At 37.1% G+C, this 27,098-nt stretch overlaps 1 protein-coding gene across 1 annotated transcript in view; it reads right to left on the bottom strand.

Annotated features, from left to right (window-relative positions):
- Positions 1–27,098, bottom strand: part of CFAP221 (cilia and flagella associated protein 221) — a 113,863-nt gene that overhangs the window by 16,720 nt on the left and 70,045 nt on the right. The window contains exons 14-20 of the mRNA XM_043995370.1: positions 24,834–24,932; positions 21,427–21,523; positions 19,393–19,526; positions 15,948–16,028; positions 14,878–14,985; positions 12,903–13,037; positions 3,687–3,845 (exon numbers count right to left, since the gene is read on the bottom strand). Coding sequence (XP_043851305.1) covers positions 3,687–3,845; positions 12,903–13,037; positions 14,878–14,985; positions 15,948–16,028; positions 19,393–19,526; positions 21,427–21,523; positions 24,834–24,932 — 813 coding nt within the window. The remainder of the gene's footprint in view (positions 1–3,686; positions 3,846–12,902; positions 13,038–14,877; positions 14,986–15,947; positions 16,029–19,392; positions 19,527–21,426; positions 21,524–24,833; positions 24,933–27,098) is intronic.

The following is a 27,098-nucleotide window of genomic DNA, read 5'->3' as shown; positions in this document are numbered from 1 at the left end:
ATCTATTTTATTAATCTGGATTAGAAGAATATGTACAGCATAATATTGCAGAAGGAGCTCTGGTTTGGGGTCAGGGGAGCTGGGTCTGAATTTTGACTTTGCTACTTACTACCAGTGTGAGTTTGAGCAAGACATTTTACTGCTTGCCCTCAGTTTTTTCACCCATAAAATTAAAAAACTAGATGATTTCTGAGATCTCTTCCAACTCTATATCCTATGATCTTATGACGCTAAGAATGTGAGTGTTACAACTTTTTAGGTGAATTTACATTTGAGGTACAGAATATTCACAGATTCAGAGCTAGAAAGAACCTTTGAGGTCTTTTAGGTCTGATGTCCTTACTTTATAGATAAAGAAACTGAGGCTAGAGGAGGTGAAATGACTTATCCAAGATAACAGAAGTATTAAGTAGTAAAATCTGGAAGAATGTTGGATCCAAAATTGATTCTTGATGAACAATCCCTTTGCAACTGTGAAGATAATTTTGATACCCCCTACTCAAATTAATTAGCATTTACTAATTTTATTGTTATTTGATGGATATCAGTGATTGTTTTAGTGAATTCAGAAGAATGGGATTAAGTTTAAGTTAGTTATGGATGAGAGTTTTTTTTTTTTATGTTAGGACCAAATAATCTCTAGCATAAAAAATTTTATGATTGGTTAACACTAGAAATGGGGAAAACTCTATGATTGGTTGAGGGGCATGTCCATCAACCATGACCTCTTTGTCCACAGGCTTTTGAGTCATTAACTCCAGATTTTTCCCAGTAAAGGCATTCTACCTGACACCTCCGTAGAGGTTTTCATAGGAAATCAAGCATCCAGTGTTTTTTGGTCAGTGGTATACTAGGAAATAAGGAAGTGCTTCTATAACAGGTAATATATGATTTTATCCTGTAATCTACAATGATTCCATTAACACATACAAAATCGTATAACTATCTGTTATAGAAAAGCACATAACATTTAACCCTGAAGTTTGTGGACCGCCACATCAACACCCCTCACCCCTGTGTATCACTGTCACTACTCCATTGTGACTTTTCCTTTCAACTACCATTTCCTTATTGTGTGATTCTTGTCCATGTCCTTTCATAAATCCTTCACAAAGAATCTATGCTTGAAGCTAGCCTCTCTTTTCTTTTAATATTTTGTAAATTATAAAAAGTGCACCACTTATCCTTTATATCTGCTATTCCCTCCCATACTTATAAAACTAACCCATCTCCTTTTATAATCATGCCTGTCCATGTAATTTTTTCCACGTATAATCCACTGTTTGTTATATTGCTGCCACCAATTAAAACTATGTACTTTCAAAAAACAAAAACAAAAACTATGTACTTTCCCTTCAAGTGTTAGCTAAAGTCTCACCTTCTGCAACAAGCCTTTCCCAAGCTGCCTTAATGCTCATGTCTTTTCTGAGATTATCTCCACTTTATCCTGTTTATATCTTGTCTGTACATGGTTGTTTGAAATTTATCTCTCCCACTGGACTGTGAACTTCTAGAAGGCAGGGATTGTTTTTGTCTTTATATCTGCAATGCTTGGCACAGTGCCTAATAAATAGTTGTTTACCTGACTTGGTGACTTGTTTCTTGGGTCATGTACAGGTTTTATTCTTCTGAGATGCTGGTCAAAATCATTAAAAAAACAAATACATCTCAAGAAAAGGAGTAGCTACTTTGGTCAAAGGGAGTATGCTAAGTATGTATAGATACACAATCTGGTTAAATGGGAATAGGAGAAAGGTCTCTGTACAGAAAGTAACAAGATCATATGCCCATTCAAAGCATATCTAGACAGAGAAAGGATTTAGATTCAGGCAAAAGAATAAAAGAACAGAAGAGTCTATCTCTTATCAACATTAAACACTCGGCAGGCTTGTTTCTCTTTGGTTCCTGATTTATATGTTCTTAAATGGAGTAAGTTAAGGTAAGATCATGGAGAATCTATCAAAAAATCTATTGACATGATTAATAACATTAGAAAGAGTAAACTGTAGATCACTCATGTTATGTCTGCTTCTTTAACCATCTTCCATTTGGGAGCATCAATATCTTCTTTAAATGCATCAGGGCAGAACAGTTTCAATTGCATTCCATATCTTCTCATTTTTATTCTCCTAATTTGGGGCTGATTTCATATTTACTCTAACGAGCAGATGATCTGAATAAGAAAGCTAACTCAGAAATGATTCTTACATCGGTAACCAGTCCTTTCCAGGCAAGATAAAACCCATTACATATTTGGGGGATGTTATTTGTCATCACCATATCCATAGTTCCTGACTCTCTTCGTGAATACAATATTCACAATACATAAGTACAGCTTTCCTGTATAATCTATAAACCTTTGGCCTCTTTCATTTCTTGATCTTGAACCTTATTTTCCAACATTTCTTGCCATCTTTCTCTATGCTCATCTTGACTTCGAAGTCACTACCTTCTGGGATGCTCTGAACAGAGGTGGAGCACCTTCGAGAGGAGTGGGGTGACCACTATCGATCATTTACTCATCACTTTTTCCCTCTTTCAATTCCCTCATCAAGTACTTAAGAGGTTACTTCAGCACTTAGTGGAGTGGATTCCCAAACACTTTTATGGATCCTTTCCTCTTTTGCAGACATAAACTTGTACATCCTGCCTCGCTCATTTTCCTTTATTGTGCAAGCTGTAAGTGTGCATGGTTGCCAATGTGAAAAGTGCAAACGAGGTTACTAATAAAAACACAGGAATGCTTGATGTCACAAGGTGGGAATGTTGAGGAATGAGTATTTATAGGCAGTCAAGAGGCAGCTGCTAGACAAGGAGAGAGTGAAGATTAGAGAGAGCATGGGGATGAGAAAAGGGGCAATCTGCTAGAGAAAATGAGATGGAACGAGATTACATGTGTATGCAGAGGCTTGACAAGAAGAGTTACCTCTTCATGGGAATCTCTCTATACTTAGCTAAGATCTGACTCAGTCTGTGCTAAGGCCCATGCTTTAAGCATTCCTAGTATAAGGGTCTGTGAGAGCATATACTCTTCTAGCATAGCATTCAAGGATTACCAGGATTACCTCTATCATACGATAATGCACGATGGTTGGAAATTGGCAAAAGCAATTTTTATAGATGTGAAATCTGGTTAGAATAGATATTGAGGGAGGCATTGAAAGGAAAAAGGAAGGAAGAGGTTGTGAATGACCACATGAAGCTGAAGGTGGTTTTGTGTTTTTTTGTTTTGTTTTGTTTTGTTTTGTTTTGTTTTGTTTTGTTTTGTTTTTAGTGAGGCAATTGGGGTTAAGTGACTTGCCCAGGGTCACACAGCTAGTAAGTGTTAGGTGTCTGAGGCCGGATTTGAACTCAGGTCCTCCTGATTCCAGGGCTGGTGCTCTATCCATTGAGCCACCTAGCTGCCCCTGAAGGTGGTTTTTGTGGAAGGGAGCAAAAGTGATCTTTTACTTCATATCCAGCCCCACCAATCCCCAGTACTACCCATTGTATATTCATTTTATGTACATGAAAACCTCAGAATTTACTTAGCATAAGCCCTTTACTGGCAACACAACTTCCCCATACCTCCTATTCACAACCCTTTACTTCCCTGTAAGTCCATCTGTGTGGTATCTGAGACTAACTTTCCAATTTATCATACCTTGGGGATCACCTTGTCAGTGAACCTGGGGCGATGGCATTACCTTTCGATTTAGAAATTTCTTTTGTGTCATGGGAACGCTGGATCCTTTATGACATTCTTTGGTGAATACATATTTTGGATGCGTACATAAGTGATAATCAGTTGTTACTTCTGAATAGGTCATCTGGTGCTTCAGAGCAAATAGTCCTGGGTTTGGATTCTACAAAAGAAAAATGAGATACTTTTTAATTTACCAATTTGAAGCCTAGAAAAATAAAGATGTAAAAGTTCTCTATGACTTGTTTCAGTGATCTCTCTCTCTTTCTCTCTCTCTCCATCTATATCTATCTATCTATCTATCTATCTATCTATCTATCTATCTATCTATCTATACACAAATATACATATATGCACATACATGCATATATGTAATATTTTATTTTCCCCACTTACATGTAAAAACAAATTTTAACATTTAAAAGAATTTGAGTTCCAAATTCCTTCCCCTCCTCCATCTCCTCATCCCCACAGTGAGAAAGCAAGAAATTGCTATAGGTTATGCATGTGTAGTCATGCAAAACATATTTCCAAATTAGTCATGTTGTGAAAGAAAACACAAACCAAAAAAACCCCATGAAAAATAAAGTAAAAAAAGTATGCTTTGATCTGTATTCAGTCTCTATCAGTTCTTTTTTTTTGGAGGTGGACAGCATTTTTTATCACAAATCCTTCAGATTTGTCTTGGATCATTGTATTGCTGAGAAAAGCTGTCATTCATAGTTGGTCATGGGAAGGGAGTGGGATGGAGGGAAATAGTTATGATGATTGATTATAATGGCAAAATGTATGGTACCTACTTTGCTGGGCTTTTATGAAGAAAATTCTCTGTCAAGCTTAAGGTACTATATACAGGCTATAATGAACAGGATACTATCAGAAAAACCTGGAAAGACCTACATGAATTGAAGCAGAGTGAAATGTACTGTATACAAAATAACAGCAATAGTGGGGGATGATCTGCTGGGAAGCACGTAGTTATTTTCAGCAAGGCAATGGTCCAATATAACCCTGAAGGACGTATGAAGATTGCAGCCCATCTGCAGAGAAAGAACTGATAGTATCATAGCTGACCATCATACAATATGCTGTTACTGTGTATATAATGTACTCCTAGATCTGCTCACTTCACATTGCATCAATTTGTGTAAGTTTTTCCAGGTTTTTCTGAAAGCATCCTGCTTGTCATTTCTTATACCAAAATTGTATACCATCACATTATATACTACAACTTGTTCAGCCATTCCCTAATTGATCTGCATCCCTTCAATTTGTAATTCTTTGTCATGACTAAATGCAGCTCTAAAATTCTATGATTCTTAAGTATAAGATTTGCAGTGAAGTTTAAAAAAATTATTGCTAGTTTCTATCTTAATCCGGGGAGGTTTGGATAAAGGGTCCTAGAATTTCAAATGTCACCATCCTTTATGAATGTCAATTCCCTTGTTCTTACTTGAGGATGTCATTACATATAACTTAGATTTATATCATTCTCTTGAAAACATATGTTGGCCTACAACTGAAATGATAACTTAACCAGGGCTTAAAATATGTGTTTCCAAGTTTGATGAATTAGAGGAATTATTAAATAAGCAAACCTGTTTTAAGGAACAAATAAGCTTTCTGGTTTTGAAAACAACATAGTCTCTTAAAACCCACTTTAACAAGAAAACAAGGCAGGGAATGGCATTTGACATATCAGGAAATGTCAATATTTAACTTTATTTTGATAATGTTTTTATCCAGGAAGGCTCCACTTGGATTTAGCATCTGGTGTGCAAAGAGGTCCTGCTCTTTACTAATTTCAAGCTGGGCTACGAAATAAAGCAATCATCTGACATCTGCATATGCACCTAAATGGGTACACCAGATTGGCTGTGAATGGAAATGGAGGATATTTTCACTTGCCAGTTTTGTTTTTCATAAAAGATAACCCTGATACAAACCTAAGGCCAAAGGATCATCTCTTGAAAATAGTTGCAATGACTATGCATGACTTAGCTATTCCTAGCAATCCAATGATCCAAGACAATTCTGAAAGACTTATGATGAAAAATGCTATCTACCTCCAAGTCACAGATTCTGAATGAAGATTGAAGCATAATGTTTTTCACTTTTTTGTGGATTTTTTTCAATTGAGTTTTGTTTTCTTTTACAACATGACTAATATGGAAATATGTTTTATATGACTGTACATGTATAATTTATATCAAATTGCTTACTGTCTCAGGGAGGTGAGTGGAAGGAAAGAAGGAAAGCATTTGGAACTCAAAATTTTATAAGACAAATATTAAGAACTGCTTTGGGGGCAGCTAGGTGGCGCAGTGGACAAAGCACTGGCCCTAGATTCAGGAGGACCTGAGGTCAAATCCGGCCTCAAAAACTTGGCATTTACTAGCTGTGTGGCCCTGGGCAAGTCACTTAGCCCTCATTGCCTATCAAAATAAACAAATAAATAAATAAATAAATAACATTTAAAAAAATTATATCAAGGGAATTAATGAAAAAATACAAAGGAAGGTGGCCTAGCTATACCAGATTTAAACTATATTATAAAGTGGCAAACATCAAAACTATTTGGTACTTGCTGAGAAATAGAGGGGTGGATCAGTGGAATATGTTAGTCACATAAGACACAGTAGTAAATGACTATAGCAATCAACTGTTTGATAAACCCAAAGACTCCAGCTTCTTGGATAAGAACTCACTATTTGACAAAAAGTGCTGGGAAAATGGAAAAATACTATGTCAGAAACTAGGTGTAGACCAACACCTTATATTTTCTACCAAAATAAGGTCAAAATGCATGCATGATTTAGACATAAAGGGTAACATCATAGGCAAATTATAAGAGGAAGGAATAGTTTACCTGTAAGACCTATGGAGAGGGGAAGAATTTATGACCAAAGGAGAGATATAGAACATTATGAAATGCAAAATGGATCACATTAAGTTAAAAAGGTTTTGCACAAACAAAACCAACGCAACCAAGATTAGAAGGAAAGCAGAAAGCTGGAAAAAATTTTTTTACAACCAGTGTTTCTGATAAAGGCCTCATTTCTCAAATATATAGAGAATGAGTCAAATTTATAAGACTACAAGTCATTTCCCAATTGAGAAATGGTCAATGGATATGAACAGGTAGTTTTCAGATGAAGAAATTAAAGCTATCTATAGTTATATGAAAAAATGTTCTCAATCATTATTGATTAGTGAAATGCAATTTAAAATAACTCTGAGGTACCACCTCATACCTTTCAGATTGGCTAATATGATGAAAAAGGAAAATGATAAATGTTGGAGATATGGGGGAAATGGAACACTAATGCATTGTTGGTGGATTTGTGAACTGATACAACCACTGGGAAGAGCAATTTGGAACTATGCACAAAGGGCTATAAAACTATGAATACCCTTTGAGCCAGCAATACCACTACAGAGTCTATATCCCAAAGAAATCATAAAAAGGGAAAAAGGACCCACATGTACAAAAAAATTTATAGCAACTCTTTTTGCATTGGCAAAGAACTGGAAATTGAGGGGATGCCCATATATTGGGGAATGGCTGAACAAGTATAGAAACATGATGGAATACTATTGTGGTAAAAGTTTCAGAGAAACCTGGGAAGACTTACTTGAGTCAATGCAGAGTGATGCAGACAGAACTAGGAGAACAATTGATGCAAAGATAATAGTATGCAAAGGCAAATAACTCTGAAAGAATGAACAACTGTGATCCATGATTCCAGTGAAATAATACTCAACCATGATTCCAGAGGACTAATGATGAAAAATGTTACCCACCTCATGATAAATGAAGGGCTCAGAAAGCAGAATGAGACATATTTTTATTGGACGTGGCCAACATGGAAATTGGTTTTACCAGACTATACAATGTTTGTAATGGAGGTTTTGTTTTTCTTTAATTCTCAGTGAGAAATGGGGATGTTTGGGTCAGTGGGATTGAAGGCAAATTTGTGCTGATTAAAAAAGTGTATATGATTTGGAATGATGAGTTTTAGACATAATCACTTTGAAACATGAAAAGAAACAGAAAAAAATTAAGCAATTGCCTGAATTTCAGAGCACCATATTAAACTAATTGTTGATATCTTTTAAGCATTTTACATATTAACATATAAAATAGCCATGTGACCGAAGTATGTTTAAATAATTGCTACACCATGATGTTATAATCATGTGGTACTACCTGGGTGGGTGGGGGGTGGGGAAGGATCTTAACCACAATCAACCACTAAGGGAAATTGCACTGAAACTCATTTGTGAGAGGTCCTTACTTTGGAGATGGGAGGGCCAACTGATATATTGAAAAGCTATTCCAGAAAAATGCTAGATTTTGTTTAATATTTCAAAGCAAGTAATCATTAATGACCAAGTAGTATGTTCTGATTATTGTAATGATTTCTATAACACTGAAGTTTCAAATATAATATTCTAAAAGACACTTTGATCTAGTTTTAAATTAGGGTTAAGATAAGTTTCAAGAATCTCTGTAAAGATTTCCTATAGAAAAACTAGTGTGTGTGTATATACATATGCCACAGAAATATTAGTTACCCAAACTATTTTTAAATGAATGTTTTTCTACTTAAAATGTTGTTTAGTTTGAGGCTTTGTTAGATACATTTATAACAGCAACTTAGATCCATTAAGGTTTGTGATTATTTTTTGTAACAGGAGATTGTATGCAATCTCCTGAAATGACATATGAACTAAATGAAATATACTAAATGTTAATGCTTGATAAAAGTTGGCTATTTATAATTCTGTAATTTGTATTCATTCTGAAAAAGTCATAATGTTTAATGGTAAAAAATTTTAAAACAAGGTTGTCTGTGTTTTTCCCTCGATCTATTGCCAAATTATCTTTTATTTTCAGTTCCTTTGAAACACTGTCTGCTATAGTTCAGTAGTTGCCAAAAATATATTCCTCCTCTGAGGAACAGAAGCAGAATTAATTAGTTCAATTGAGAATTTTACATTTAACATTAAGGAATAGGGCTTGCTGTAATCTCCCTCCCCCCAAAAACTTTCTGTTGGCTACAAGATCAATGCTTTGGTTAAAACATCCCTTAAACAATGTCTTTGACTTATGCAAATAAAGATAAACAATAAACAAGCTCCCCCCTTAAACAAAACAAAACCCAACAACAACAAAACACCTAAGTCTAGGGGGAGCTCTGAAGTCTGCCATGACCATAGTCTTGCCTCACTGTGAGCATCAGCTGGTACTGACAGATGTTGACTCTGAACATTTGCACAAATAGCATGATTTCAGCTCTCTGACATGTAGTTATTTCCTCAATGATGTCAACACAAGCTGTACTTATCACGGTACTGTTTAAAGGATGTAATGCTGATGCTGTCAAGTCAACAAACACTTAATAAGCACCTACTATGTTCCAGGCACAGTCCTAAGGGCTGGGGATACAAAGAAATGCAGAAAGGTCTCTACTTAAAGTAGCTCACAGTCTAATGGGGAAGATAACATGTGAACAACTACATACATATATATATACATATATATGTATATATGTATATTCATATGTACATACACATACATACATATACACCCACAGGGTAAATTGAAGATATTCTAAGGAAGAAAGAATTTAGCATTAAGGAGAACCAGAATGAGTTCTTGTAAAAGGTTGGATTTTAGATTGATATAGTTGAACCCATGGAAAACCAGAAGGCAGAGATAAGGGAAGGGGAGCATTCCAAGTCTAAGAGTCAGCTGCTGAAGAGCTCAGCCATGGGAAGGAGAACAGTGTCACTGAATCATAGAGAAAGTGGAGGAAAGTAAGGTGTGAAGAAGAATGGAAAGGTATGAAGACATTAGACTCTTAAGGGCTTCTAAGTCAAACAGAGGATTTTATATTTGATCCTAAAGGTTAATAGGGAGTTGCTAGAGTTGACTGAAGGGGAGGGGAGGAGGGGATAACAACAGATCTATGTTTAGGGAAGATTACTTTGACAGCTGAGTGGACTGGAGTAGGGAGAGACTTGAAGCAGGGAGACCAACCAGCAGACTATTGTAATTGTCCAGGCATGTGGTAAAAATTATTTGTAGTAAAGATTAATATCGCAGTTTTAGCTGAATCATTTGGGAGAAGCCATACCTGGCCCACCTCAAGGTTACTATGCTACTGAGGTTAGAAGGAAGGACCTCCCGTTTTGGGGGAGAGGAGATTGAACGTTTGCTGAAGGGAGGCAGGCGTCTTCCGGAAGTTGGCCTTTTTTTGGTCTTGGCCACTTGTGCTGGTGGCGTGTTCGCTCTCTGTCTCGGGAGACCACGGTTCTGATGGCGTGTGGTGTGTGTTCGTGCTCTGTGTCGGGCAACTGCAGACTGTCCTGGGGGTTGGTGAGTTACTTACGGAAAACCCTAAATTCCTTTGAACTAGCTTAATTGGGAACGGTCTGGGAGAGAATAGGTTAAGCTTAGAGTTAAGAATATCTATCTGTATTTCTATTTTCCTATTTCCTTATCTTTGATTTTTATTAGTTTCATCTTTGTTGTTTAATTAATAAAGTAATAAAATCTGATCCTTTTGTGAACTAAAGCTTAGAGGCTCCTTTCTTTTGGCCTAGGAGAAATATCTAAAAAGGGCAGTTCAGAGCATAGGGAGAACATAAAAGGTCCCCCATATTTCCAGGACCCCAATATTAAGGCGAGTCACCCAAATAACGCTCCATATATCAAAGTTTGGCCCTCACAGGCATTAGGTGATGAGGGCCTCAACCAGGATGATGGCAATGCCAGGAGAGAAGAGGGTGAACATGAGAGATGCCAAGATGGTAGAATTAGCAAGACTTAGATACAGGCAGGATATGGGGGTGATGAAAGTGTGAGGAGTTGAGGAGTCTATATGACTGGGTTGGTACTTTGAAAATAATAGGGAAGCTAGGAAGAGGTGAGGATTTGGGCTGGGATGGTGGTGGTGGTGGTGAAGAGAATATGAATTCAGCTGTGAACATGCCGAGTTTAGATTCTAGGTTTGTAAAAAGAAAGGCGTGTGGCAAAGTGACCAAGGTTTTTCAAGATCTTGCATTAGAAGCTGCAGAGTTCTTGATGGTCTCCATACCTAAGGTATGTTTCTCCTTTGTTCAATGATGGTACTTACAAATTTATTACCTAGGACGATCTCTTAAGTAAAACCCATTTTGAGCCTTTTCCTTTGGTGGCATGCCTGAAGGCTCTTCAGGGCTCTGAGACCAGAATCCATGCTGAGACAATTGTCCCAATCCTCATATTGTTCTTGCACATTGATCTGCTTTCTATTCCATATCTTTTCCCCAGAGACCACTGGGAAACAGGACTATTAGACTGTCTGATTACATGGGCTTCACATTAACTTTTTTTTTGCAGGGCAGTGAGGGTTAAGTGACTTGCCCAGGGTCACACAGCTAGTAAATGTCATGTGTCTGAGGTCAGATTTGAACTCAGGTCCTCCTGAATCCAGGGCCAGTGCTTTATCCACTGTGCCATCTAGCTGCCCCCACATTAACTTTTAAGGAAGTTAGTTCCACAGTTTGAACCATGGAACAGAGTACTCATTGTATCCTATACTGAAAAGCCTTAATTAGCTTGTGACCTTGGACAAGTCGTTTTATCTCTAATCAGTCAGTCAGTCAGTCAACAAGCAATTATCAAGAACCAATGATGTTCCAGGCATCCTGCTTTCTGCTCTAATGTGCAAAATGAGAGCGCTAGATGAGCCAATCCCTAAGACTTTTTTTTTTTCTAACAGTAATAGTCTATAAATCTTTGCAAGGAGTTTTTTTTTAGAAATCTGCATTAATTTGTTTTATCCTCTAGAATTCCAAGGAAATGCCTCCATGATTTCAAATATAACATGATCATAAAAATAGCTAACCTTTACAAAGCACTTAAATGTCAGCAAAGGATTTTACACACATGATCGCCCTTGGGCTTTACCACCTACCCTGTGAGGTAGATAGTATACATATTAGTATTCCCATTTTATAGATGAAGAAACTGATGTTTAGGGAAGTTAACTAATGTAAAGAATTGTTATTTGAGGTTTTTATGCCTCGGAGCGCACTGGCCTGGGGGACTCCGCAAACTGCACAGTGCTCCACCCACTGGTTGTAGCCATTGCCAAGGCTCTGGCACCTCATGTCATCACCACTCGCCGAAGCCTACATGGGCCTGGCAAAATTATAATGATTGGAAGCCTAGTGAGGGCAGTCATGTGACTGTCAGAGCGGCCATCCCATTGGCTGGGACTGTGTGGGGTGTTTCTAGGTTTGGGGGAGGAGAATTGGGCATTCTAGGTGGAAGCTGGAAAGCGACAGGCGTTCTGCTGCGTGTTTTCAGCTGATTCCTGGGCGGTGGTATTTTTCAGGTATTATAATTTCCCTTTCCCCATTTTATTTCCTTTCCCTTGATCCTACTGATCCTGTTTGTGCTGTTTTTTTTTTAAAGTTCATTCTTGTTAAAATAAATCTTGTTCTGTTTTGAGGGAGGCTGCCGGTCTCCTTCCTTGTCCCAATATTGTGGTGAGCCGCTTAGCTAGCACTCCCCAATTAAAAATTGGTCCCCACACTAACCAATAGTCATACAGATTATAAATAATTATAAATTATAATTTTATTATAAATAATAGAAATAGAGCCTGTATAATGCTGTGTTCCAACATCACAGACACTGAGAGATAAAGCAGGTTTAAAAAAACACAACCAAACATTTGGACCAGGAGCTGAGAAAATCATGGCTCTAGTCCTAGCTTTCACTTCCTAGCTTGATGGTAGGCAAGTCATTTCACTTCCCTGAGGGGTCTCAGATTCCTTATCTGAAAAAGAGTGGGCCAGACCACGGAAACATGATGGTCCCTTTCAGTTCTAACATTCTTCTAGTTCTGTGATCTTCAAGAAAGAAAGTGAGAAAGGTTAACTAATGTCTCCTGCCAGAACAATCAATCAGAGGCCAGAATACTCACCTGGAGGTACTGAAATCAAGGTCTGAAGCAAAAGAACACTGAAGTTATTAATGGGGGAGAAGCTGAAAGAAGTCCTCTAAAAATCATCAATCCATATCCAGTTTCAAAGATTAGTTATGGTTAAGTTCACTTTAAGAAACACCAATTCCCTTTGTGTTTTTTTTCCTAAAGAAAATTATTGAAATGTAACAAGGGACAACAAGACTTTTACTTTAACTCTTGCGGCTTTTACTTACAAAAACACAGAGCGGGTGATAGAATGGAGGCTTGAGTAGAGTGTCAGGGGGGCTCAGATTCAACAATGATAACTTTCCAGAGGACAAGGAGCTACCTGAAGATTGTTGTAGTGACACCATAGGTATTGTCTCCTCCTTTAAAATAACCCAAAAAAGTATTAAAGAAAATTTTGAGAAAGATTCATTATTTAATCAACATACTTTGGTAACATCTTAAAACACAGACCTCCATGATTTCCAGCTCAATGGTTAAACTCAGGCATAAAATAAAGATGATAAAAAGATGGAAGGAAAATGGAATAATACATTCATCTCTACTGTGAAAAGCAGTTATATTGTTTTCTATTTAACAGACAGAATTATTAGGGACAAGATAAATAAGCTTGTCAAAACATTGAGGACCCATGATTTTACCAATGTGGGGATTCCCTTCACTAATGCAGATTGCAACCCATCTAAAACTTAGAGAACTGCTTGAGGGTTAAAGACTTTAAGTCACTTGCCCATGGTCACATAGCTAGTAAGTGCTAGAGGTGGGGACTGAAGCCAAGTTCTTTCTGACTCCCAAATCTACCAATTAATCCATTTTACCCTGCTGTTTTCTCAGATGTGCTGGATTACATTAATTTTTTTTTAAAGAAAAAGTATTCCAGAAAATGTATGATCTCATAATGTAGATTTTTCCCTCCAATGATACAGATTGTACTCATCCATGCCTGCCCATCCTATGTGACTAACCATGTCCTCCCATAAATTTGACAAAAAGGGTCTACTCAATGTGGTGGTGAGGGGGGCTTCCTTATGTCCTGTTCACTTTCATGGTGATCCCATTTGAACACTATGGTGTGTAATGGTTGTCCTTCTCCCAGCCATTCTTTTATTGGGTCATACATTTTTCTGCTAAACCATAACTCATTATGGCACATGACATATTAAAAAAATTGCTATCTAAAGTATATAATGAACATTTTAAAATTCACAAAGGTAACTTCCAGCCCATGGACGACAAATGACCAAAGGACAAGAACAGATAATTTTCAAAACAGAAAATGTGAATTATTCATAATAATATGAAAAATGTTCAACCTAATATTCAAAGACGGCTCAGAGGAGACCACCTCACCCCAATCAAGTTCATAAACATAATTAAAGCAGCAAAACGTGATGCTGGCAGCATTTTAGAGAAATATTGCCATTAGAATAGTAAACTTTTAGAATCTATAGAGCAATCTGGCAGTATACAGTAAAAGTAACAAAAATAATCATAACCCTTAGACCCAATAATTTCGTTGTTAAGAATATACCTTAAAGATGTTATTTAAAACAAAAAAAAATTGTTCAAAGATTTTTCTTGAAGCATTATTTGTAATCTCTCATATACATACACACAGCAACTTAAATGTCCAACAATAGGGAAATGATTAAATAAATGGTGGTAGACTAATGTAAAAGCATATGATAATGCAAATGAGAATTATAAGTATAAAAATATAAATAAATCTGAAAGATATTTAAGAAATAATTCAAAGAAAAAATAGTACCAGAAAGTCATCACTTATGACCACAAAAGGGGAAAAGTGAATGAGAATTAATGGAAAAAAAAAATCCTAATGGAGACCAAAATGGAGTGACTGAAGAGGCATAATACTTTACCAATTAGTTAAAATGGGAGTGGGTGGTGGGAAGAGGAGGAGAGCTAGGTGGCACAGTAGATAGAGCACTGGCCCGGGAGTCAAGAGGGCCTGAGCTGTAATCTGGCCTCAGACACTTACTAGTAGTGTGACCCTGGCCAAGTCATTTAACCCCAATTGCCTCTGGGGAAAAAAAAAAAACACCCAAACGAGTTTAGCCATATTGTTACTTAATGTTAAATTTATAATAAATCGTTTGCAAAAAATGATGAGTTATATTTAGTTCCAGAATGACATGTTAAGATTAAAATTGAAAGTGATTATTAGAAATTTTGACATATTACCTCAGGTCCCTGTTTTAGAGGTCGAGCAAGTTTTTGAGATTTATAACTACATGAGGACTGCTGGATACAGAAAGGTTTGTATCCCATGATAGTATAAACTTGAGGAACCTGAAAAACAAATAACACATACTGAAATGCAAGAACTTGAACATTCTGCAATGTAAACTTATTCTTACTCAAAGTGTTGGTGATACTTATGGGCAAAAGTCAGCTTAAGAGAACATGATGGGGGCAGCTAGGTGGCGAAGTGGATAAAGCACCAGCCCTGGATTCAAATCATGCCTCAGACACTTGACACTTGCTAGCTGTGTGACCCTGGGCAAGTCACTTAACCCCCATTGCCCTGCAAAAAAACCCAAAACCCAAAACCCAAAACCAAAACAAAAAGAGAACATGATGAACAGTGGTATAGTCCATTTCGTCTCGAGTTGGAATGATAGCCATTTTATAACCTTGTGATAGTCACATATATTAATTATATTTCATTCAATATCCATAAAGGTTCTATAATATACAAATCCACTAACTTTATATATAGATAATATGTAGTATGATTAAGGAGACTGATTTCCATAAATAACAAAAAACTAACCAGTCTCATCATTTTATGGTCCAATCATGTCCTTTTTTATTAGTCTGGACCTGTGGTTTCATTGATGTGGGGAGCTGCCTATTGTGAAAAATCTTCTACTGATACAGATTGGTAAGTCATTTACAAACCAGCAATCTCAGACAATTGTGTGGGTCACAGAGAGGTTAAGTGACTTGCCCAGATACACAGCAATCTATGTATCCAAGGCATGAAGAACTGAATCTGCCTCTTCCTGACTCCGAGGCCAGCTCTCTCTCCAATATGCTACACTGCCTCTTACTCATAATAAAATAACAGCAGAATAGAGAAATGTTACAGAGATAAATTGGACATGCTATGTGCAATCCATTTGCTGGCTAAAAAGAGAAAATCATTCTTGATTAATTCAAGAATATTTTGTTCCCTTTTTTTCATAATCAAAACTACTCAAGTAGTTTAAATGACACCTTGACAAGATGTTTCATGAAATGTGACCAACCTGCAAGTTGAGAAACTGGTGACTTTGTTTGATTTGAACCTCTGATGATTTAATGGGCAGCAGTCCAAGTCCATTAGGAGCCTGAAATTTAAAAATTAATGACATAAATGTAATTTAATCAACACTAAGCAAATATGGAAATATTTCCCCTGTCCATTATACTTTTAAATATGAATTTCATAGGATAATAATTTTTCAAAGGTTCTTTTGTACCCATTTTTAATTTTCAGGTGAGGATATTGAGAGTTAGGTGGAATAACTCTAGCCTGAAGAAGGCTTTCTTGGGCCAGTGCCAGTCATTATGAAAGATGTGATAGGCATTTGATAAGTATAGCTCACATTTGGTAGATAAAGAAATCTTGAAAGCAAATCCAAAAATGTATCAGCTCACAATACCATTTTTTTTCAATCAGCCTAGATATTACAAAAAAGAAAAGCAGAGTTCTGTTTTATTTGTGCAGCAAATTTGCTTACTGCCATGGAAGAGTAGTTACTTGCAAGGCCATATTAGTTAATGCCTATTTCATGGCAACTGGCCCAACACAAACATTTATTTCCTTTGGTGGGTATATTCTGTCTGCTGATCTTCCATAGGCAGGCCCTTATTCTAGAATGGAGTACGTTCCTAATTAGCCTACCAACTTCTCTAGTAAGAGTTTGATATTCTTCTGAAAAGTGAAATTGGGTGAAAGTCTGCATTTGCTGAAGTGAATGAGTAGGGTTGCTTTGAAAGGAGTATAAGCTTTGTAAAGTAAGGCCATTCTTCCAGTATTCTTACTTCTCCACATGTCTCCTGCAGATGTGCTAATTGTAATTTAAGGAAATGGTGCTGCTGGCTCTCTGAGTTTGTTGGTCAGAGGAGACATTAGGATTGTGAGCATGAGATCTTTCCTAACTACTCAAGTGTGGGGAAAAATCCTTGTCTAGAATAATAATTGTTTTATGGAGGGGGTGAGGCAATTGGGGTTAAGTGACTTGCCCAGGGTCACACAGCTAGTAAATGTCAAATGTCTGAGGCCGGATTTGAACCCAGGTCCTCCTAACTCCAGGGTTGGTGCCTCTATCCACTGCGCCACCTAGCTGCCCCTAGAATAATAATTTTTTAAAAAGCTAAGCACTACATTCTCCCTCTTCTCTTTTATCATCTAGAAAGTAATTGCCACTGTATGGACCAACCTTTTCTTTTTCAATGTTTATTGTATAAGTGTCCAGAATTGTGTTTAACTAAAACCCAAATGAACTACTCTCTCTCTCTCTCTCTCTTTTTTTTTTTTTAGTGAGGCAATTGGGGTTAAGTGACTTGCCCAGGGTCACACAGCTAGTAAGTGTTAAGTGTCTGAGGTCGGATTTGAACTCAGGTACTCCTGACTCCAGGGCCGGTGCTCTATCCACTGCGCCACCTAGCTGCCCCCTGAACTACTCTCTTATTCAAGCAAAGTTTCCACAACTGAATTTCTCCCTCTTATTAATAAACTCTGATGGCATTTGTAAGAGTTGACTACTTGCCCGAGAATGTTTTACTGATAAGAGACAATTCCAATCCTTCTTGGTGCCCACTCTATCAAAGGCCTGATATTCTCTGACAACTTTGAGCTTGTTTGCCCCTTTCCACTTTGCAATATTTAAACATTCTCTAAGACACAATTTCTTTTTTTTAGGGCAATGAGGGTTAAGTGACTTGCCCAGGGTCACACAGCTAGTAAGTGTCAAGTGTCTGAGGCCAAATTTGAACTCAGGTCCTCCTGAATCCAGGGCCAGTGCTTTATCACTTTGCCAACTAGCTGCCCCTAAGACACAATTTCCAAAGGGAAAGACTAGGTTTGCATTCCTATAATACTGTGAAAGAAGGCTGCCCAAACTACTAAGTCCCTAAAACAAACAAACAAAAATCTTATGACTTTACACTTTCAGTCTAGATTAAAAATTTGGCTTAACTTCCATACAAATGCTTCCCAAAACAGCTGGTCCAACCTTTGCCTACAGTGTATAATCTTCATAAGATTCAAAATAAGAAATAAATCCATGATTTTCAAGGTGCAATTAACAGGGAAGAGATCACTCTTTTGGAATTGAGAGGTCTGACTGGAAGGAGAGAGAAAAAGAATCCAAAGTCACCAACTCTTAGAGAAAAAGTCTCACAAGTGTGTTTTGATGAGGAGCAACAAATCTAAGTGATTCTAAGTCTCAGATATAATTTATTTTATTTTATTTTTTATTCTGAATTTAAACACCTAAAAAAACCCCAAACCAGTTTTATACACACAACAGAACACACAAAAAGGATTCTACATGAAACTCTAAACTCTCCATTTCACACAGCTTACTTTAAAAATGTATATAATAGGGCAGCGAGGTGGCACAGTGGATAGAGCACTGGCCCTGGATTCAGGAGGACCTGAGTTCAAACCCAGCCTCAGACACTTGACACTTACTAGCTGTGTGACCCTGGGCAAGTCACTTAACCCCAATTGCCTCGCCAAAAAAAAAATGTGTATAATAAGCTCTACACTTTCAAAATTGTCCTGCTTGTCCATCCTTATTTCTGCAATTTGTGCATTTGAAAAAATGTTTCAATGACCCTCTTTTTTTACATTATTACTAACTGCACCCCACTCCTTCCCTTCCTCTTCTCAGGGGGTGAGGGAAAGAGAAAAAGCACTTATAACAAATTAGCATAGTCAGGCAAAATGAATCCATGTCATTGCATTGACCAGAGGTATATCACTCCAAGTTGTTTTACTTTACTATGCAGTTGTTCTTGTGCAGATTGTTATTCTGGTTCTATTTACTTCATTCTTCTTTAATTCATACTCAGTTATTATCCTAAATCTAGGTCAGAAGCAAGCATATCACAGCCTGGAAGCCCTCTCCCTTCTTGGCCTTACAGGAACTCAACCAGTTTAGACTCTGACATAAACTAATATGGTTGATGTCAACGGAATATCTGTTTCATCTTGAAAATCACAGACAATGCTAATATTGACTGGTTCCACTTTTGTATTCATGTTATTACAATATCAAAGCAGAAAGCACATGGTATAATTATAGTTATTTTTATTGAGTAGGTTAATCTGAACTTCAATAGATTAGTAATCTATGAGTTCATTGTTTGTGCACATTCCCTCTGCCAATAATACTTTAGCAGATTGTTTTCTAGAGTTATAATGACCAAAAATTTCAACAGCCAGAAGTCAAGCCTCTTTGAATTTGCTTAGGTTATTCCTCAGAAAACAGACCATCATTGAGCCCCTAAGTCAATGTCCCTCCATCCTTGTAGGGCCTGCTTGTGCTCAACTGATAGAGTCAGGGACAACCCAGGCCGCTTCGATGCCAATGGTTTGTTAATCATATTCCAAATATCAAAGGATGAGAAATATAGGTCTATTAGTTTAGTTATGCAACATTTATAACTCTAAAAATTTCTTCAGATATACTTTTTACCTACCAATTCATCAGACTTCTGATCAGAAGAATGTGAAGGAAATTGAAAAGGCAATATTTGCTCTTTTGTCAAATGGAAATAGACGGCAGATTCATCTAGACTTACAGCAAATGGAAAGATGGATTTTGATCCAAATTCTGTGATGGGGGAAAAGAAATTGTGGAATCTTAGAGTTAGAAAGCAGCTTTAGAGATGCCGGACCTTCAGTAAATCACACACTTCACCTTTTAGAGTCTCAATTTCCTTATCGATCGAAGGAAGAGGTTGGAATAGATGACCTCTAAGATCTTTTTCAGCCATGTGTTGATTGGTTGTTGTCCTTTGTTCTTGAAGAGCACCAAAATGGCATCACCATGTCAGAGTCAATTTACAGTGTGTTCAACTGTGGCTGATGAGACCAATACAAGCTCAGAATACTCTACCACAGATTGGGCACAAATAATCCATGTGAACATTTGGTTGGATTCTCTAAATTTAATGTCAACTTACATAATCAGCTCTAATTTCCTTATTTGACAGATGAGGAAACTGAGGCTCACTGAGGTAAAGTAACTTTTGCTCTTGATCATGAAATGAAGTAGTAGGAGCAAACATGGGACTAGAAATGCTCTATTAGGTTTCTTTAAAATATTATATATGCATTTATATAAATTTCACACATGCCACCCTTTTCTCAGATGCACTGTAGCACAATAGGACCATAGGCGTAGAACTAAAAAGGATCTCAGAGGGAAACTGAGCCAGAGAGGTTAGTAACTTGCTCAAGGTCACACAGGCAACAGAGATAAGATTTTAACACAATTCCCTCAACTCTAGAGACAGTGCTCTTTTCATGTTGCCTCCTAGTCTCTCTAAGCTATTTTTAAAAGAAAAACAGAAAACAAAACCCTCCCTCTCTAAACACATACTCCCCCTCCCCATGATTTTGAAATGGTAAACTTTAGTCTCAGCAGATGCTCTGCTGACCAATCTATACTGTGTCTTTGCCAGGACATAGAAAACATATTAAAGGAATGCTTAAAAATATTTCATATAGCTCTATATTTATTTAGAGGGACATTGATTCCTTGTGAGCAAAGGCACATTTCTTTTATTAGAAACTTCAATATCAGAAGTAGAAATATAGGCAGCATGGTTTTTAGAATGTCAGATGAAGGGATTATTATGCTAATGATGATGGTGGTGGTAGTGATGATGATACTTGATGTTTACATTGAGCTTTAAGAGTTATGGAGTGGGGGCAGCTAGGTGGTGCAGTAGATAGAGCATCAGCCCTGGAGTCAGGAGGACCTGAGTTCAAAACCGGCCTCAGACGCTTAACACTTACTAGCTGTGTGACCCTGGGCAAGTCACTTAACCCCAATTGCCTCACTAAAAACAAAACAAGACAAAGAGTTATGGAGTGTTTTATATACATCATTTTACTTGATCTCACAAGCTTGTGATATAGTTACTACTATATTATATCATGAGGCATCGAGGTGACACAGCGGATAGAGCACTGGGCTTGCATCAGGATGACCCTAGTTCAAATCCAGCCTCAGATACTTATTAGCTGTTTGATACTGAACAAGTCAGATGAAAAACTGATCCTCCTCAACTATAAGATGAGGATCATAATTGCACCTACCTTGCAGGTGTTGGGAGGATCAAATGAAATAATATCTATAAAGTGCTTAGCAGAGTTTTGGCACATAAGCAATTAATAAACGCTTGTTCCCTTCCCCAGGGTCACACAGCTAATAACTGTCTAAGGAGAGGCTCAAACTCAAATCTGTGGATTCTACATCCACCACTTTCTCTATTACATCAAGTTGCCCTTACCTCCTGCCTCTGATATTCCACGAAATAGAAGTTATGTATAGAAAATAGTGCCTTTATTATGCCCAGCTATAACTAGATATGGCTAGACTTTGCATGATTTGTGGTTATTTAAAATATTTTAATATGGATGTTGTTAGCATAACAGACCTTCATTCTTAGAGGATTCAATGATGAAAAGTTATTGTATTAGCTTAAATATAATTTTGGCCAAACCTGTTTTTCTTTCTCCTTCAAATTTTCTTAATATCATTTGTTTGTCTATTTTATGAAAATCATTTAATATTTTATGTAGTCTTTCTCGAATCAGGAGCTAGAATTAGAAAAAAAGTTTTCAAATTAATAACTTGGCATTCAATGTATATGTTATAATTTAGTCACTCTCTAACTGAACACTTGGCTTATAAATTAAAAGAAGAACAAAAGTGGCTATTAATTACCATATCGTTGCATAAAGGTCTGGAAATCTTAGTAGAAAGCAAACTCAATATGAGCCAATGGTGTGATATAGCAAGGGAAAAAAACGGAAGCAACTATCTTTAGAAAAGCATTACATCTAGACCACAGAAGGTGATAGTACCATAGCATTCTGACAGGTCCAAGCACATTTGAAGTACTATGTTTAGTTCTGGGCACTATTCTTTAGGAAAGATAACAACAAGGTGGAAAATAGTCAGAAGAAGGAAACTAGGATAGTGAAGAGCCTTGAGATTGTGAGGATTGGCTTTTTAAAAAGAGGAAAGGTTTAGACTTTTGGAAGGGAGGGAGGTGAAACACAATAAATGTCTTCAGGCATTTGAAGGACTGTCATGTAAAAAAGAGACCTGACTTTAAACTTGTTCTATTTGGTTCTAGAGGGAAGAACTGGGGGCAAAATGTGGAAGCTGTAGGTAGAGTCAGATTTAAAGCTGGTATAAGGAAAATGTTCCTAAAAATTAGAGCTATCTAAAAATGGAATGGACTGCCTCAAGAAGTGGTAGATATCCCTTACTAGAGGTTCATTTACTGGGGAGAGGAATCCTTTACAGGTATTAGTTGGGAAGACCTTTGTAGTCCCTTTCAACTCTGAGATTCTGATTTTGTGAATGTGTGCTTTATTCTTTTGTGTGTGTGTGCTTTATTCTTAAAGTTTTTTTTGAAGAGAGAAAAACTGATGCAGAATTGAATCCTACCTCATTCCACCCCACTTTAAACATCTAAGTCATGTTTCATTGTTACATGGAGGTAACTCTGAGTTTTCTGATGCTATGCAAGCAAAATCTATTATCTATGAAAAAGGTGTTAAACACGCATGCAGCCTACAGCATATTCCTGAGCAGCCCAAAGCAGATTAAAATGTAATTGGGAAATTCTTTATCAAAATAAATAAAAATATAATACAACACAAATACTGTTAATCTGTGGTTTGCTAAGTTAATATGTGGCCCCAGGGATCCATTTCTATTTGAATTTGATACTATTGATATAAGAAACAGTCTAGTTTTGTTTATTGAGTCCCATCACTGGGATGGCTTTAAGGCTCTCAAATTTTTTTACTATAAGAGCTCTCAATGACCAACTACCAAATAATTAAGGGATTGTGACCCATATCCATGGAAGAAGACTCCATAATGATGACATTACATTATCTCTCCTGGATCTATTTTCTGGGTCAGTTGTTTTTCCAATTAAATATCTCACATTGCCTTCTATTTTTTCATTCTTTTGGTTTTGCTTTATGGTTTCTTGATTTCTCATAAAGTCCTTAGCATCCATCTCCTCAATCCTAATTTTCAAGAAGTTATCTTTTTCAGAGAGCTTTTGTACCTCCTTTTCCATTTGGCCAATTCAACTTTTTAAGGCATTCTTTTCCTCATTTGGCTTTTTGTATCTCTTTTACCATTTGGCCTAGTCTGTTTTTAAGGTGTTATTTTCTTTAGTATTTTTTGTGTCTCCATTAACAAGCTGTTGACTTTTTTTTCCCATGATTTTCTTGTATCGCTTTTGTTTCTCTTTCCTTTTTTTCCTCTCTCTCTCTTGCTTTATTTTCAAAATCCTTTGAGCAATTCTATAGTCTGAGACCAATTCATATTTTTCTTCTTGGAAGCTTTGGATGTAGGAGCTTTGACTTAATGATAACATATATCATAGAGTAACAAATAGAATTTTGAAGAGTTGGAAGAAACCTTGAGTCAAATGAAGGCACACTTTCAAATGGATTTGTGTTTATATACAGTAGTCTTTTGGGCACATAAATAATAAAACCAAAAGAATTCTCATTTTCAAACTGTAGGAATCCTGTTATTGAGTTATGGGCTATGATATTGGTTTTTATTTATTTAGGATGTATAGTCCTCACATAGTGGGAAGCACTACTGTACTAGTTTTATTGCTTACACTAAAAACATGAAGCAAGATAATTATAAACAAAACTAGTTAAAAGAAATAGCTGTTATTAGGCACTTGGAATGAGTGACTATGGTTGAGAATTGAAATTAGCTCTAAGTTTCCAGATGCTAACATCATTATATAACCAATAGTTCTCATTCTGGGTACATATAAAGAGTCATCTTACAAAAGTCATCTACAATCTTTTACTTCCTCTTCTTTTACTCTTTTCTAAAGTCCCTGAAGTCTGGCTTCTGACTGTCATCATTCAATAGAAAATGACCTCTCCAAAGTTACCAGGGATCTTAGTTGACAAAACTAATGGTTTTTCCTTAAACCTCATTTTTCTTGACCTCTCTGCAGCCCTCCATGCTTTCTCCTTTCTGGGTGTTTGTGACACAGACCTCTCTTAATTCTCCTCCCACCTGATGAGCATTCCTTTTCTGGCATGCCTTCCTAATTATGGGTATCTCTTAAAGCTCTGACCTAGGCCATCTTCTCTTTTCCCTTTATACTGTTTTGCTCAGTGATCTCATTAGTTCCCATGGGGTTCAATTCTCATTCTCATTCTCTCTCTCTCTCTCTCTCTCTCTCTCTCTCTCTCTCTCTCTCTCTCTCTCTCTCTCTCTCATTCTCTCTCTCCTCCCTCCCCCCTCTCATTAATAGATCTATATATCCAGCTGTAGTCTTTCTTCTAATCTCCAGCCCCTCATTTCTAACTCCTTATTGGGAATTTCAAATATAATGTTAGAGGTATCTCAAACCCTTTTCTCTTCTGGACATTCTGATTACTGTTGAATGCTACCCATAATGTAGTCTAAAACATTAATTACAAAAAATGTGGCTCTTACAAATGAGATTTGATGTAATGCAATAATAGGATGAATCAAGGAAGACAACTATGGGGCCGGATTATAGAGGGCCTTGAATACAAAGCTGAGTAATTTCAATTTTGTGCTGTAGGGAATAGGGAACCATCAAAAGTTTTTGAGAAGAGTGACATGATAAAATATGTTTTTGGAGAAAATGAATCTGATAATGAAAAGAGCTAAAGCAGGGCAGAAAGGCATACTCTGATGCCAAATCCATTAGAAATCTGTATAGGTAGACTTAGAGAACAGCCTAGCCTCTTTACATTAATTCGGAATTGTTTTCTTTAGGAATAAACCAAACAAAACATATCAAACCAGTTGTAAAGTTTCTCTGTGTTGATGACTAAAAGATTCCTATTCCAGCATGTTAGCAACAGACCTTACCTTTCGGGCTGCTTGCTGAAATCTCTTTTGCCTCATATATTTCTTCAGCCAAGGATTATTAACAAGAAGATCAAATTTGGGAGAAAATTCTGGGTTTTTCTGTAAAGAGGACAATTCTGACAATTATTATTTCTCACATTGCAAAGCAGATTAATATTAATTGATCAATTAATTAATCCATCTTATCCAAAGATTAAGCATCAGTGGTATATATAGCATTGGAAAGAAACCAATCAGGCTGGAGGAGACAAAAAAAGAAAGACACAATCTCTGGTCTTCAGGAACTTATAATTTTACTAGGGAGGAGCAACATATATGTGTGCATACGTGTGTATACATGTGAGTACATGTATATGTGTGTGTATATATATGTGTATGTGTATATATGTATATATAACTGAGAAACAATTGAAAACACAAAAATGAGAGGAATATAGCTACAGCAGGGAAGAAAGTGAGACCACAAAAGTTATGATGGTCTGAGAGGGGACCCCAATCTTTCTATTAGAATTCCCAAATATTTTCTTTACAAAATAAATTTCACACAAAAGTGCAAGGAGAAGAGATGTGAGATGAGTCAGATCAGTTGAGATCAATCAGAGACTTCTTGAAGCAGATAAGCTTTGAGTTAGGTCTTGATAAAAGTAACAGCTATAGATTAGCAGAAAAAGGAGATGTTCTTGAAATGAGGAATGACAAAGATACAATAACAAACAAGACATGTTAAGCATATTAAAATTGGCTTAGCCTGAAGATGAGTCATCTTTGAAAAGCTTAGGGTGACAACTTTTCTGCAATTTAGAGAGTTGCCTATAACACTGATAGTTTAAGTGACTTGCCCAGAGTGAAACAGCCAGCGTTTGTCAGAGGTGAACCTTCCTGGCCCCAATGCCAGCTATCTATCCAAGGGAGAAATTAGTTTCCAGACAGAAGAAATTATCAATCATATGGGGTTTAATGTTTTGCTATTAAATACATGTCATCTATAAAGGAATCAAACCAATGATACAGTTAAGAGCTAATGCTCTCCCACTGTGACTTCTGAAAATTTTTCCATAATTTAACGACTGCCCTTTATTTTGGACATCTTCCTTTTGAGTTATTTTTATCTTCTGGCACTCACAGAGACTTGTCCCGACCTGGATGACATTGCCGTCCTGGGCATCCTTTCCAGGACTGGTTGCTTCTCTCCTGTTCCCCAAAACACTGGACACAGAAGATGAGCTGAAATATTCCTTAAGCCCCACTGCCATTTCCAAATGCTCGCTTGGCCATTACTTGGCCATCTCTCCTCCCCTGAAGTTCACATCAACTCAATTGATCATACAATGCGGATTCTGGTGGCTGTTATATGCCATCCTTCAGGTCATCATTCCCCTACCTTTCTGAAGGAGTTCAGTACTTGGCTCACAGTCTTCCTTGCCACTTCAACCCCTACCCTTACACTAGGTGATTCTAACATACATACACACAATACATACCTATACACACACACACATATATACACACACACATTTATATGTATATAAATAGATAGGGGGAAAGACCCTCAGAGTTTCTGCCCAAAATAGAAACAATTGCTATTTATGCCCACTCTGAGGCAGCAAGAGGTCAAACGATGGCCAAATGAGGCCTGGCCTGGGACCTATTGGTGGTCAATCAATGAAAGCCAGAGTTATTTGGGTTTAAGGATGGCCCTTAGAAGAAATCTAGCAGGAAAACCCCAAGATAGTTTATGAGGCTTTGGCAAACAAACTGCATTCTTTTGGGCAGAGCACTTTCAGGTAAAGATATGATTTCCCATATGGAGAGAGGGAGATGAGAATGGAGGAGGAAAGAAGAGGAGAGGAGAAGAGTGGAGAGGAGAAGACAGGAGAGAGGAAGGAACTGCATTGTCCATCTGGAGCTGGCCAGTTGAGTCTCCAGTGGGACCACGTTTACTCATAGAATGTTGATGGTTGTTTGTCCTTCATTCACAAAGGGGACCATGACATCAGGAGGTGATTCATGACATGCAGTGAATTGGATTTAAGTGAGGGAGGGATGTGCAAAGTCTCTCCTCCTCCTCTAAAACCATCTGAGTCCGGTGACAAGATATAGATCAGGACAACTGGAGATGGCCCCAGTGCAGTGGGAGACCTTGGCCTTCTGAAGTCTTTCCCAGGTCTTTCACATATTTATCAATGTTCCTTCAAATACCTTTAACCTACTCAATCTATTCAACTCTCATAACCTAGTCCTGCTCTCTACAGCAGTTACACATAG

This window comes from Dromiciops gliroides, chromosome 3 (genome assembly GCF_019393635.1).
Source record: "Dromiciops gliroides isolate mDroGli1 chromosome 3, mDroGli1.pri, whole genome shotgun sequence".
In the NCBI taxonomy this organism is placed as follows: Eukaryota; Metazoa; Chordata; class Mammalia; order Microbiotheria; family Microbiotheriidae; genus Dromiciops; species Dromiciops gliroides.
Note: the sequence above shows the minus strand (reverse complement) of the source record. Positions and strands in the feature narration are given on the sequence as shown.